Here is a 16,122-nt window from a genome sequence, read left to right as displayed (position 1 = left end):
GAATATAGGTGGATCATCGACGCCAACTACACGCAGAGGCTAGTCGCTTATAAAAATCCACAGGTCACTTTAGCCAAGGCTAGGTTCACATTTGCACTATTAAATGTAGTTTTTTAATCCGTCACAGGCACAGAAAAACATAATTCAAGCTATGACGGGTTTGTTAAGTAACAGTCATTAAAGGCTCCTGACACACTGCATGGGGTTAGAGAGAGGTCTGAAATATTTCCATCAAGTGGGCAAATTTATTAAGACAGGCAAGTTGTACACCAATCTTACAAAATGGCCCACCTGGCACTCGGTTCATGAGATTTAAGAAGAGCCTGCAGCCTCTTCAAATATCTGTTGCAGATGCCGGTGCTAGAATGGAAATATACGCCAGGTAGTAAAGGGTATAGATTTCTATTCTAACTGATGCCCAGAAACTGACACAAGTTTTAGTAAATCTGTGGGATGAGGTGTCTCCACCCGGGCCACCCTGCTACATTTGCAGAATGTGGTGGACGAGGTGTAACCCGGGGCTTGAGGCGCACAATTGGTGCAAGAAATGTGTGCCTCAATATCATCCCTCTACACCAGTTTTGTGGTATAGAAGAAATGATAATTAACACCATGGTTGGGAGCTTGTTAAAAAAACAAAAAAATAAAATAGCATTGCGCACCTGGCTATTTCTTTTATGTACTTGCTACAAACAGTAGGTTCACACTAGCATCTGAATCTCAGTACAAGACTCCGTCCCCAATTCCACCTTAAAATTGGCGTAAAGAAAAGTCCCGCAAGAAACTGGGCAGACCCCATTATAGTCTATGGGGTTCGTGGGTTCATGCATGTAACTTTTTTAAGCGGATAGGGTTTCCTAACATTAGTGTGAGCTTAGCATAACCAAGTCTATGAGCATACATGAACATTTTTGTCCCCTATGGGAAGTATTGAGCAATATGAGGTACATTGTAATAAGTTGGTATCCATTACACTGAAGTATATGGAATGCTGTAAATAAAACATATACTGTATATACTCGAGTATAAGCCGACCCGAATATAAGTCGAGATCCCTAATTTTACCACAAAAAACTGGGAAAACTTATTGACTCGAGTATAAGCCTAGGGGGGAAATGCAGCAGCTAGTGGAACATTTCAAAAATGGTCTGAGTTTTTGGGTGCAGTAGTTGCTGGGTGCTAGGGAAGGGGAGGGGGTGTTTTGGTTGTCTGTCTGCCCCTTCCCTGAGCTTGAGGACTGGGGGTTTTTTTTTCCCCCCACTTGGAATTCAGCCTGGCTGAATATAGGGTATCTGCAGTGCTCCTATTAACCCCTTCCCGATGGAACAGGAGCACTGCAGATACCCTATATTCAGTAGATCGGGCACTGTCAGACACAGGATACCTAATGTGTATGTGTTTCATAGTAATTTTCTACTTTTACATGTATTCTAGGGAAAGGAGTGGTTTAGAACTTTTTTTTTATACATTATTTTTATTGCGGCTGGTCATAGACAACACCTTCCCTTGGACTAAATGTTACATGTCTTTTATGACACCAAAAGGCACTAAACAAAATTCCACCAAAACCAATAAAATTTACCATTTACATTTCTGGCCCACAGATTTTTATATTGCAGTATCGTATATTGTATAAAATACATTTATATTTGGTGGTGGTGGTGGGGGGGGTCATCTGAAACTAAAGGGCGCACTGCACGGATCACCAGGCCTGTCAAGTTGGTAGGCCAAACAACTAGCTCCCAACTCCTGTATTTTTCTAAAGCCCAATTCAGATTCTAGCTCCTCTATGGTTAGACAGAAGCAGCAAAGCTCCTCTAAGGCTACATTCATATAACCAAGATTTACCAGTGAAACTAGATTTGTGTTTGAGGTGGATTTACCAGCCTGTATATTGCGGGGCCTCCTAATGTCATAGTTACTGCTAGGGGTCGCTCTCCATGCACACTGTTCAGGCCGGTAAATCCAGCTCACCAAAAGACCAAGATTAACAGGTGTGAATGTAACCTAAGGCTAGATAAACAGAGCAGAATTTTTACAAAAATTCTGCCTCCCATTTGTTTCAATGGAACACAAAACCTTCCTTTTTCCAGTAGATGGGGGAAAAAAAAAAAAAAAAAAAAAGCATCCTGTTTGATCCTTGGGCCAAATCCACCTAAACCTCCCATTGAAGTGAATAGTATGAGGAATTGTGCAGGATTGTGGGTCCCACGGCAAAATCCGCCATGTGAACTAAGCCTAATACAGAAAAATAGCCAGATATTAATATTACGGCTAGTAAACTAAATATGCAGTAAATTATTTATCCAATTCAATATATAAAATAATTCAGGATTTATTTAGAAGCTAGAAACGGTAACTTTTTTTTCACCACTGCTTCAACTCCATAGCCCTGCGGATCCCAGCACTAAATGGGCACCTTGAATGGGCTCCTCTGTGACTGGATAAACATTGAAGGGGTTTTCTGCTCTCAATGGAAACCAGAAGAGCTTTGAAAAACATAAAAGTTTAATACAACTTTAGCACAAAGTAAAAGTTGACCGTTAAAGGCGTTGTCCATAAATATCTGATGGGTGTGGTGGCCAATAAACAGACCCCACACAAAAAGCTTTAATGGGCCACTTCCTTTGCCCATATCAACATGGTGTCGGAAGTGGATGGGTTTGTGCCCATGTAGTGGTCAGCACACTGAACAAATCCTATTTGGCTGGCATACATTTTGCTGAGTCTTCCTCAACACCACTATTACTTACCAAAACTGTAACGTGTGAATATACTACCTATCCAATAATAGGGGCAGGCGAATAATTCAGTCAATAAAATGAATGGAAAGAAACAGAAGGACCCAAAGGTCAGGTAACTTCAACACTCATGGTAAAAGAAATCCAATAAACGCCATAATGAAAATTGCCCAACCCTAATAAGAGTGTCTATGTCAGATTGCACAGAGATTGATACCAGTGTTAGTTATGCCAAATGACTGAGGAGGGGGAAATCCAATAATATAGTATGTTGGATATACATATATGTCCCCATTCTAGTATATTAGCCAATCAAGACACTGCAATTTTCATATATTCACTCACATGTTTATACCATCTTTGAGTGAGATATAGGGATTTTCTTCAATCCTCATATGTTCTATTGACATAGTATATTTTTTCAACTGAGGTGGTTGTGATGCAGCTAGCTCTTCTTATATGGTTGTCTCATTGGTCTACATGTCTTATGGTGTGTCTTTAATCTATGTATTCCTTAATAAAATGATTTTGTATTTTCGGTAAAATTATGGCGTTTATTGGATTTCTTTTACCGTGAGTGTTGAATTTACCTGACCTTTGGGTCCTTCAGTTTGTTTCCATATTTGATGGTAAGAACTAAGGGCTTATACTATATAGAGTGGGGCATATATGCCATTATTTATAAAGAGTTTTCTGCTTTGTCCCCACATTGTTGTGCTAGGTTTCCTTTTATTGTGTGTTAATAAAATGAATGGGTAACACACCATGTGTACGGACTCATCTCTTCATACAACTTCCTAACTGTACCCACAGACTTCTAGGAGGCCTTACTGTATTTCTGCAGGTACAGAGGAAATGTGGGAGAATTTTGACAACACTCTATGGTACCCAATTAAACATCCCATGGCCCTTAAGAGTACATTTCTCTAGGGTCTCCATTAAGTCAATAAGTTACTGGACCTACATAAAAGGATTTCCTGAGAGGAGAATATTGATCTTCTATCGTTAGAACAGGCCATCAATATCAGATCAATCGGGATCCAACTCTCAAGTGAATGGAGTAAAGCCACAATACCCAGGACCACCACCACTAAGTAAAGGGGATTTAGGTGGATATACACAATACTGATGGCAGCAGAACCTGCCACTAAACAGTTGGCCACCAGGGGTGCTCACAGTCAAGGTGCCACATTCTAATGCAGGGCCATCAATATTGGCCCCTATAAGGCTATGAAGCCCCTATAAGAATCATTTCTCCTACACGATTTCATCCACTCTGCTGTAATGAATAGTCTATGGACTTCCAGCACCGAATAAACAATCTTCACCCCAGCTACAGTAGATCATACTTGGCAAGCAGTATAAAAGTACATAGTCAATGAAAATAATAGCTTAAAACATAACAAGCATGCTGCTCAAGCAATATTAGGAAGGAAACATGCTTGCTCACAGCAGCTAAGGATTTCCTATAGGCCTCCAACCTATAAACAAGGCAATGAACTACTAGCAATTGTGTGTAAGTAGTATCACAATCAGGGTAGGGTAGTCCCATTCTACCATGTTACGGTATATCACAAGGATGTACAAAAACAGCTACATGGATATCTTTGTTGCCGTTATGGTAAATGATCCGTACGCAAAAGGGCATCATCGTGTATAGTAATGGTATAATCACAGGGGTGCACGTACCGGTCAATGAGAAAACGTGAACAGCACATGGATAATATTTGTGTGCTACTCCCGTCCTCCATGGACCCATACAGTCAGGTTTTGTCAATATGCAAATGAGCTCTTTGAACAATAAGAGCAGTCGCTCCAAAGAGATAAGCGGCAACACTCATTACCCCAAAGCGCTCATTTGCATATTGAGGAAGACAGTGGTATCTCTGGAATAGAGCCTTCGTTGGTATGTCAGGCTCTGGAGACTCCCTTTAACAACTAGCAGTCTTCATAAATATTCCCTATTAGGTCTAGTTCACATCTGCGTTCGGGTTTCTGTTCGGGAAGTCCAATTGGGCACCCCTGAACGGAAACCTATACACAAAAAAAGCAGTTACCTAAGGAACCCTGAGGACCCCATAGACTATAATGGAGTCCATGTGATTTCTGCACAAAACATGCAGAGACAAAAAGTGCTGCTTGCAGGACTTTTCTCTCTACATGTTTTGTGTGGAAACCACACAGACCCATTATAGTCTATGGGGTCTGCGTGTTTATTATGTGTATAGGTTTCCATGCGGGGGGGGTCCCCAAGCAGAGTTTCGAATGGAAACCCAAACGCAGATGTGAACCAGGTCTTAGGGTGTCAAACATAACTTTAGAGAGAACCGTTATTTCTATAATCCTAACATATACTTTAAACTGGCTGATATTTCAATAGAGACAAGAATACGCTTTACAAGGAAGCTAGGCAATACTTGGAACTTCTAGCAATATCTTCCTTCTCTGAATGTCAGGCCCATGGCTGCTTGTGTCGGATTCTTCTTATCACAGAGCTTACACCTCGTGCGCCTCTGTCTTTACACCTCGGCCCCTCGCTGTAATAATGAGGAATGACGGTGCAATCTCCAGCCAGAGAAGAATAAAGACAACAGCCTGAAGATCATGTATTACTGGAACAATTCTTGGGCGAGGGCGGTTATATAAGATTTCAGTCTTGTACATTAACATGAATGCAGATGACAATGTGACGCTATAACATATACATCAGTATGTCTAGTATAATATACACCTATATAAATTTGCTACTGGGAGGTCTCCAACTAATATTTTAGGGAATATCCATTTCAGGTTTTGGGGAAGATTTTGTTGCTTTAAATTTTTTTTTTTTTTTTTTACTCACATATGGCGCCATCATAGCCCACAGAACTTTATAGACATGCCGTCATTGTCTTTAGTGGGGGTCACGATCTACATTCCCTATGAGAATGTCTTTGCAGTTTGGGAGGAAACCGGGGTACCCAGAGGAAACCCACATAAACATAAGAACATACATACTCCTTGCACATGACGGCTTTGGCTGCATTCACATCTAGGGTTCCAGCACTGCAAAGATACAATGCTAAATACTGAGCCACCACAAAGCTTATACAGCGGCCAGCACACAGCGGTGGAATACTATTGTGTGAATGGTCCCTAATACAGAGAAACTGAGCCTGAAGGGGGTCACTTCAAACACGTCTCAGGCAATATACTGTGGTTCTCATGTCACATGAAAGATGAGATTGTCACCAAGTTCTACCCGTATTATTTACGGAGATCTCACTCCTTTTGATGTTTTCTGCTGTTTTTTTCTGTAGTATTTGCAGCTGCATTTTATTATATGTGGCCTTAGCTTAAAGGGTTCATCTATGGGAGAGCAAGGGTCCACAAGCACCACTAAGTGTCCCGTGAATGGAGTACTGCTGCACATGCTCGACTGCTTGATTCGTTTCTATGGGACTCCCAGGACGGGATTTTCCTGCAAAACCAAAACTATAAGACAAGGTTCAGACCCTTCCTAAAGGTCTGACAGCCATGGTCTGTCAGAAGCAGTAAAGATCTTCTAATTCATTACAAAGCCACTGATGGCTTACTATGAAAGTAAATAGGGAACAAATTATGGATCTAATTAATTATACAATATTAACAAATTAAATATAATTAAAAATAAGTAATCATTTTACCTTCCTGCGGTTTACATTACAATATGGCCCTCTGGTATATGAGCCAAGCCTATCCTCAGGGCTACACTTACAAAACTCAGACCAGAAGAATAAGAGAAGATAAAATAAAATACAATCCTTTAATAGTCCCACCATGGGGAAATATGGAGCGTTACAGCAGCATAGATAATACAATATACAAAAGCTTCAAAGTAAGGGCATTGCAGTGACAGTAGGAACAGATAAAAAAAAATAAAGGTAAAAAGGTAGTAGACGGGATATCACAAATTTAGGATCTTTCAGTTCTCTGTATAGAGTGATCTCCACTTAGCTCGGTGTTGGTTGTACAGCCTGACGGTGGTTGGGAGGAAGGACCTCTGATAGCTCCTTCTCACACTTGGGGTGAAGCAGTCGGTCACTGACAGTACTGCCCAGTGCTATCACAGTCTCATACATGGGATGGGAGTTGTTCTCCAGCATGGAGCTCACCACGGACAGTATCCTTCTGTCACCCACCACCTGCACTGGGTCCAGGGGGCTCCCCAGGACAGAGCTGGTCCTTCAATCAGCTTGTCAAGTCTATCTCTATCCCTAGCTGGTATGCTACTCCTCCAGCAGGTCATACAAAGAAGATGGCTAATGCTACCACAGAGCTGAAAAAGGCCCTAAGAAGTGGCCCCTGGACTCCAAAGGCCCTCAGCCTCCTGAGTAGGTAGAGATGGCTGTGGCCCTTTCTGTGCAGCGCCTCCAGGTGATCAGCCAAGTCCAGCTTATTATTGAGGAGCACAGCCAGGTACTTATAGCTGTTGACTATCTCAATGCCCGTACCCTGGATGGCCACTAGTTTTAGAATGACCTCCTGGCTTCTGGTTGTTCAGTATACCACCATTTTTTATTTTTTTCTTAGCAGGGTGGAATAGTGTAGGTAACTATGCCATTTCATATAGCAAATACAGAAAAACCATTTAAAGGAAAAAAAGCGAACAGATAAGATGTGGTATACAGTGGAAAACTGGGCGATAGTTCTGACTGTATGCCTATATATTGGGATACATAACCGCCTTCCATATATACCTCAACAGAAGGTAAAAACGTGATATGAACAGATAACCAAATAATGCAAATGGCACAACCAGTAGACTGGTCGAGAATTCGTCTTGTGAGATTTTTTTGCAAAAAACTTCAAGTTATTACGTAACAATGGGTTACTGCCTAGTAGAGCAGTCAGTCCTCAATGACACAATGGATGTCCATGCTCCTACAGTGTCACTGGAAAATCTGGTGGCACATATCAATACACAGTGCAAGGACATCTGGCCCCTGCCGTGACATTGTGGAGAGCCAAGGGGTACCTACATGTACTAGATATTTGATGTCTATCACCGGTACTGTTCCAGTAACCCTTCCAAGGCGAGCTTACAGGCACTGAGATGTGCAAGGGAGAAGTTTTATCTGAATAGACATTTCCTCATTACTTATTCATTAATACGGTCGGTTCAGACAACGGACCGCTGCATTGCTGAGGACATGATGTGTTCTTGAACCGGCCACGTGGATAGCTGGGAGAACATTTCAAGACTTTATTGATTAACCTTGAATAACCTGCCATTTGCTTAAAATACTCCAAGATGACTTAGAGAAAAAGAATGGAAAAGTGAGACCGTACCCAGGCGTACACATAATACTGATAATAGATGCCCCGGTATCAAACACAGGATCAGACTGTGCCATCTGCACATCACAGAATGGAAAAGGCAAGAAGCATTGATTTTACTTCTTATATAAATATGTTCACGGTGCTAAAAGCAATTCACTTGGGCCATTTTCTTCTATACATTCACTACTTATGGATTTTGCAATAGTGTGGAGCAGTTAAAAATGGATCTGTCAGCTCTCCGGACTTGTCTATTATACTAAATTATTGTATTTCCTATATTTCTGGAGAATATTAACATTCTTTGTAGAGCCGTCCCTCTGTAATTCCTCCTAGAAATTTTTCAAGAAATTAAGAAATGGGTGTTACTAGTTAGGGGGGGTCCTTCACAGCTGGCGGCTCTGAGCACAAGACTAGTCAGTCGACACAAAGATCCCGGGCAGTAAGTAACAGAATCCCAGGAAAACTCCTTTAGGAAGATGCACCGGAATTATATTACTTAGACATGTCAGGAAAGATGACATCACAGCGGCATCGCCAAGAAATCACTGGAAGTCTAGGATCAGTGGAATTTTGATTGATGTAACTCCTTTCCCCAATTTTCTAGAAAGAAGTGACAGTGACCCTAGGAGGGCGCTATGCCACTTTGTTTCCCCATCATCTATATCCATTTACTCAGCAGTCGCACAGATTTAGTCGGCCGGCCTCTATGAAGTCTGACTGCTGTGACTCCCACAACTAAAACAAGGGAAATCAGCACTAGGAAAGCCGCAAGTGCCTTGAGGACAGAACCCCTTTAATGCTGAAGCGGCCTACCCTCCCTTCAGTACTATAATACAAGTAACAGACTTTTCTTGTTGGTTTTCTGCAGACAAGGAATTTTATTGAGCGGACACCTGTCACAGCGGCGAGATAGCAGGTGCTCATTATATACTATATATACACCTTTACTATTGTATGTATTGTCTAGATTGTGCTACACAGGTCGCTCCGCCCATTACTTTTTACAGACCTAACTGCAGCAACCATCCCATATTTACTCAACACTAAAAGAAGCAAATGGGTGCAATATACCAACAATGGACAAGAATAGTGCCGTTTCTGGAAAAAATAATCTTGCATAATCCCATGGGAAAAAAAAAAAAACCCTCTCTCGATAAATACCATTAAATACTAGCAGTCTTAATGATATGGCATATATGAGCTAACCATGTGCATGCATCAGCACTTACTAAACACCTTCTGACTGGTCAAGCTAGCACCAGAATGGAAATCTAAACCAGTCAGGAATGGGCAGAGATTTCCTGTGTAACTAACAACAGATTTCTGGCACAGATTATAATAAATATGTCGGGCAGAGGCATCACTGCCCTGCTCAGCCCACTTTTGCAAAAAGTGGCAAAGGAAGTGTACAATAAGGAGTTGGGGCAAATCTTTGGCACTGTCCCTTAAACGCCCTTACACCCCATTTCAGGAAAGTGGCAAGGGTGGTGCAAAAAAAAAAAGCCCCAAATGTTTGTACAGAAACCCAATATACATTAAAAAATATAATAATAATAATGATGATGATGATGATGATAATAATAAGTGACCTTTTTATGCCTTGAGTACCGACATACAAGGCTTAATAAATCTGCCCCAGTAAGTTTGCTGATTTCAGCCAAGCCAATAAATGCAGCCATGACACGGACTGTTTTTGGAGCCTAAGAGACTAAATATTAGCTGCAATAAGAATGAGAATGGGAGAAGTTTTCTAGTAAACCACGTTAATAAAGCAAAATCACATATGAGCTTCTTCCAGCTATAAAGCTTAAAAGGGTATTTCCATATCAGGTATCCACAGTGGGCAGCTTTGTCCATTTTTAGAAGACCAGTACAAGTGAATGGAGAGAGTCGGGCACAAGAGAACAACTCTCCACTGTGTGTGAATACAAAACAGGGTATGACAAACCACCTATCGAGTATTCCTGGGATATCCTGTGGATATAGGGGATGGTAAACCCCCTATCGAGTATTCCTGGGATATCCTGTGGATATAGGGGATAGTAAATCCCCTATCGAGTATTCCTGGGATATCCTGTGGATAGAGGGGATAGTAAACCTATCGAGTATTCCTGAGATATCCTGTGGATATAGGGGATAGTAAACCCCCTATCGAGTATTCCTGGGATATTCTGTGGATATAGGGGATAGTAAACCTCCTATCGAGTATTCCTGGGATATCCTGTGGATATAGGGGATGGTAAACCCCCTATCGAGTATTCCTGGGATATCCTGTGGATATAGGGGATAGTAAACCCCCTATCGAGTATTCCTGGGATATCCTGTGGATATAGGGGATAGTAAACCCCCTATCGAGTATTCCTGGGATATCCTGTGGATATAGGGGATAGTAAACCCCCTATCGAGTATTCCTGGGATATCCTGTGGATAGAGGGGATAGTAAACCTATCGAGTATTCCTGAGATATCCTGTGGATAGAGGGGATACTAAACCCCCTATCGAGTATTCCTGGGATATCCTGTGGATATAGGGGATGGTAAACCTCCTATTGAGTATTCATGGGATCATTCTATCGGGTTGTACAGGGTACATATCTGCTCTCTTTCACATCCAGCACCACATTTCTACACAGGGTAAGTGTAACATTGAAGCTCAACCTCATTCCCTTCTCGCTGAGCTGAAATATCATTCAGTGTCATTCTGTTAGTGGAAAGAAGTCTCTAGATCTGCATAACAGCATTAATTTACGACATTAAAAAGTGTGCCTGAAAAAACACTGATAGCGTAAGACTGGGAATGAAGATATGACCTGGAATACTCACACATTCTTATATAAGGAGATAAAATAGTTCAGTTCTATGTACCGGAAGGGTTTATTTATGGCTAGAGCTACCCAGCAACATTGGCCAGGACAGCCAGCACATGGCCAAAGATCACCATTTCATCCTGCAACCCCTCCAACTAATGTAAGTGAATGCACTACGACCCCGACACTGCTGTGACTTCGACTTCTGGTTGCCAAAGTCACTGAGTAGCCCTAGCCTTAAAGGGGTTATCGAACTTGCAAAAATGATCTGCAAATACATCCACAGCAGTGCTACTGACCGTTTCCTCGAGCACTCTTTTCTTGGCTTTATTTTACTCCTTGTATCACTTACTTAAATGCAGTGAATCTGTGCGCAAACTACATTTCCCATGATGCATCAGCCTGCTCTCCTCTTCAATGAAATCCCAGGTAATAAATCACTCCCACATCTGAGGTCACATGAGGCTGTGAGGTTTCTTTTGGATGCTCACTCCCCCATGGGAGCCACAAACGCAGAGTGAGAGCAGGCAGATGAATCATGGGAATTGTAGTTCACACATTCACTGCATGTAAATAACAGTGATACAGGGAGCAGCAAGTAAAATAAGGCCAAGGGTGCACAAGGGAACAGTGAGGATTTAGCAGTGCTGTGGATGGATCTGCAGCTAATCTTTGTAAACTGGATAACCCCTTAAAGGTTATAGACACCTACCGAATGAAAGCCTTTTTTTATGCTGCACTATACTCATTCTGCCAGAACTAAAACATTTTTCCAACAGATCTTTATAAACAACTGAACACTTAACACAAACATATTGATTTTTTTTTTTTTTAGTTTATGAATAATAAGGCATCCATAGACTAAGTACAACCATTCACAGGGTATAAGTCGCTATGGATCTATAGCATGTCACTGGCAAGAAAGCAAACGCACTAACATTCACCCACCCGGCATACTGTAGCTGCAGACAGCAAGATCTGCAAATGAAGTGTGAATGTTAGCGCACATGGTATTTTAGGAAGTTTACTCGTATTTAGTAAAACTTAGAATAACTTTATGTGGCTGTTCACACTGTGCTTGAGCCATACAGCTGAGGTTTTATGCTTTTGTATAACTGTGTGCTGCAACAATGATGTAAATGCTTTTATATTCTATAACCGTCCACTTTGACCCGAGTCACCCGGCAAACAAATGATTTTGCCAGGTAAAGGTTTAGATTAATGTCACTGTATGGAGAATATAGTATTACATGGCGGCCATTCCTATTCTTAGTGTCTTGTCTTATTCCTGCTTGTGGTTTGCGCTATCCTTTGGCTCACCGAGGAGTCCCACATGGCATACCCCCCCTTGACATTGATGGGGACACACGTTCAACTTAAAAATAGTCCAGTGACATAGCGAGACCCCATAAAATAGTAGCTTTATTAGCACACACTTAAACCATGGTCCAAACAGAGAACTCCGGCTGCCGACCGGGCTCACTTGTTCCTGCTACATGCCCTATTGTCACCCTTTCAACTGAAGCAGTACACCACAAGCATATCTGGTCAACAACAATCTAAGCGTAAGTTACAGCATATAATAAATAAACCAAAGATATTAGACATATAGCCTAAACATGATGTGAACAGAGCCCTAGTGCTATGGTACTGACACAGTTTTTATCAAGAGAAGCAATCTTTGAGCTGGAGGCCGAAGTATGGAGGATGAAGATAAGAGGCAGTATGTAGAATAACATGTCATCTGTATATAGTAGGATCAACACAAGTGTAACTTTTTTTTTCTCATGTAGATTGTGAGCCCCACATGCAAACACGGGGAGAACATACAAACTCCTTGCAGATGTTTTTTTTTGCCCTTGGCAGGATTTGAACATCAGGACTCTAGCGCTGCAAGGCTGCAGTGCTAACCACTGCCCCACAAGTGTAACATTTTAGTTTAGTTTCATGTTTAGCTTACTCATTGCTCAACCCATGTGAACCAGTGACCGTGTAGCCAGACCTACAATGACAGAAAAGACTGCGGTATCTATCTGACACATATCACACACACAAGTCTAGGAAACTGGGCCACAGAATGCTCACAGTGAAGGAAGCTACAAAATACTATTAGGCTGAGGCTCCACGTTCCGGAAACGCAGCTTTTTTTGGTTGCAGATTTGGCTGCGTTTTTTGAGCCAAAAGCCAAAAATGGCTGCAAGAGGAATGGAATATTCATAGTTCTTATACTTCTACCTTCTGCTCTGGCTCAAAAAACTGCACCAAAAAACAAACAAACCTGTATTTCCACAATGTGAGGCCTCAGCCTTAAATTTGTGTTTGCAAAATTAGTAGCATTATTTTCTACATCGTTCCTATACTGTGACATTACTTCATTATTCTAGGAACATCATAACTTTATTTCACATGAATTATATTTTTCTGCATTTCCTTTTTGTTTGCACTACCCCCCGCACCGTGACACCGCTGTGTGCACTACCCCTACACTGTGACATTACTATGTGCACGACCCCCGCACTGTGACACCGCTCTGTGCACTACCCCTGCACTGAGACATCACCATGTGCATTATCCCTGTATTGTGACATCATTATGTGCCTAATTTCTGTATATAAGAGAGACCAAAATAAACCTAAACTTTCATCATCTGAACTTGCTGCTGAAGACGACATGGCCCCATGGTTACTTGTAATTCCCATTCATAATACTATGCAAATATAATACAGCAAATGGCACCTACTGCTACTTCTCATGATCTGTCACACTGCTATTACATCACTACTGCTTGGATACTTCAGATTTGTTTAACCAAATACAGTGTATGATCTTCCTCCTAACACCTATATAATGGTTTAGAAAACAGCAGGGACTCTGGACAACCGGGAACAGATTATATTACACTCATTCAGATACACCTTACATAAACAATAAAATATTTCAATAACCAATGTAACCACAGACTGTCACTAAATACTCCTGGTCTGTACATGCAATGCAACCACTGACTGCCAGTGAGTACTCCAGGGCTGTACATACAATGTAACCAATACCTGTCAGTGTACACCCCTGGTCTGTACATACAATGTAACCACTACCTGTCAGTGTACACCCCTGGTCTGTACATACAATGTAACCACTACCTGTCAGTGTACACCCCTGGTCTGTACATACAATGTAACCACTACCTGTCAGTGTACACCCCTGGTCTGTACATACAAAGTAACTGAAAATTCCTGGTCTGTACATACAATGTAACAACCGCCTATCAGTCAGTACTCCAGGGCTGTACATACAATGTAACCACTGCCTGTCAGTCAGTACGCTAGGGCTGTACATACAATGTAACCACCGCCTGTCAGTCAGTACGCTAGGGCTGTACATACAATGTAACAACTGCCTATCAGTCAGTACTCCAGGGCTGTACATACAATGTAACCACTGCCTGTCAGTCAGTACGCTAAGGTTGTACATACAATGTAACAGAACACACCTGGTGGTACATACAATGTAAGAGCACTCCCGGGCTGTACATACAATGTAACTGAACACCCCTGGTCTGTACATACAATGTAACCACTGCCTGTCAGTCAGTATTCTAGGGTTGTACATACAATGTAACAGAACACACCTGGTGGTACATACAATGTAACAGAACACTCCAGGCTGTGCATACAATGTAACCACTACCTGTCAGTCAGTACTCTAGGGCTGTACATACAATGTAACCACCGCCTGTCAGTGTACACCCCTGGTCTGTACATACAATGTAACCACTACCTGTCAGTCAGTACTCCAGGGCTGTACATACACTGTAACAGAACACACCTGGTCTGTACATACAATGTAACTAATACTACACACCGCCTGACAGTCAGTACTCTAAGGTTGTACATACAATGTAAGAGAACACACCTGGTGGTACATACAATGTAACAGAGCACTCCCGGGCTGTACATACAATGTAACTAATACTACACACTGCCTATGAAGCTTGTAATGACAGTCTCCCTGTACAGCCGCCGCAGCAGGACATGCAGACAGAGGCTCAGGTGTGAGTATCCGCTGCCTCCTTGCCCCATCACTACTCACCCAGCACAGCTCGCAGGTGCTTCAGTCGGGTCGGGACGTCCTTCTTTGGGTCCAGAACTTTCTGTGTAGATTTCTTGAGGTCTCCATGACTTTTGCGGGAGAACATGCCGCTGGGGGCAGAGGGTCAGCAGGGCAGGTGCAGGTGCGGGGTCCGCTAGGATGACACTACAGGCTACTGCTGATACTACTGCAGCTCAGGCTGCATGTCCACCACTCGTGTATTGTTCTGCAGGATGGACGCGCCGAGCTCAGTCCGTACAGCTCCGGTGTGCACTCCCCTCTCCTCCAGCCTCCTGGCCGCGGCTCTTCCCGGCTCTCTGCCCTCTCTTTCCTGTCTTCCTTCCTGGGGTGTGTAGACACGGAACTGACCAGCGACAACGTCAGACCAGAGGTGGGAGGGTGAGGAGACTCTGCTAGGCTAAAGGACCTGCGATGACGTCATGGTCATGTGAGTAGTCACGTGTGTGGGAGGAGCCGCTCCTGGAGGCTGCTGCTGCTGCTGCTGCTGCTGCTGCTTGTCACTTGGTTGTAGGAAGATGGGAGCGGAGAACGAGGACAGTGCCTGAGCAGTGCAGTGTGCTGTATACTGACTACACACAGCTGTATACTCACTACACACAGCTGTATACTCACTACACACAGCCTGAGCACTGCCGCCTGCTGTATACTGACTACACACAGCTGTATACTCACTACACACAGCTGTATACTCACTACACAAAGCTGTATACTCACTACACACAGCTATATACTCACTACACACAGCCTGAGCACTGCTGTATGCTGACTACACTGTACACAGCTGTATACTCACTACACACAGCTATATACTCACTACACAAAGCCTGAGCACTGCCGCCTGCTGTATACTGACTACACTGTACACAGCTGTATACTCACTACACACAGCTATATACTCACTACACAAAGCCTGAGCACTGCCGCCTGCTGTATACTGACTACACTGTACACAGCTGTATACTCACTACACACAGCTATATACTCACTACACAAAGCCTGAGCACTGCCGCCTGCTGTATACTGACTACACTGTACACAGCTGTATACTCACTACACACACAGTCTATACACAGTACACAGCTTGAGCACTTCTGCCTGCTGTATACTCAGTACACACATACAGAGCTCCGCACTGAACACAGTGCACAGACAGTACTGTACACA

General features: G+C 42.6%; 1 protein-coding gene across 3 annotated transcripts in view; it reads right to left on the bottom strand.

Moving 5' to 3' along the window:
• RALGAPA2 (Ral GTPase activating protein catalytic subunit alpha 2) overlaps positions 1 to 15,339 on the bottom strand; it is a 214,841-nt gene extending 199,502 nt beyond the window's left edge. For all 3 annotated transcript variants that reach the window (XM_075267599.1, XM_075267600.1, XM_075267601.1), the window contains exon 1: positions 14,938 to 15,339. In XM_075267599.1, the coding sequence (XP_075123700.1) occupies positions 14,938 to 15,043 (106 nt within the window). In that variant the 5' untranslated portion in view covers positions 15,044 to 15,339. The remainder of the gene's footprint in view (positions 1 to 14,937) is intronic.
• Positions 15,340 to 16,122: the final 783 nt, after the last annotated feature.

This window comes from Leptodactylus fuscus, chromosome 3, assembly GCF_031893055.1.
Source record: "Leptodactylus fuscus isolate aLepFus1 chromosome 3, aLepFus1.hap2, whole genome shotgun sequence".
Taxonomy (NCBI): Eukaryota; Metazoa; Chordata; class Amphibia; order Anura; family Leptodactylidae; genus Leptodactylus; species Leptodactylus fuscus.
Note: the sequence above shows the minus strand (reverse complement) of the source record. Positions and strands in the feature narration are given on the sequence as shown.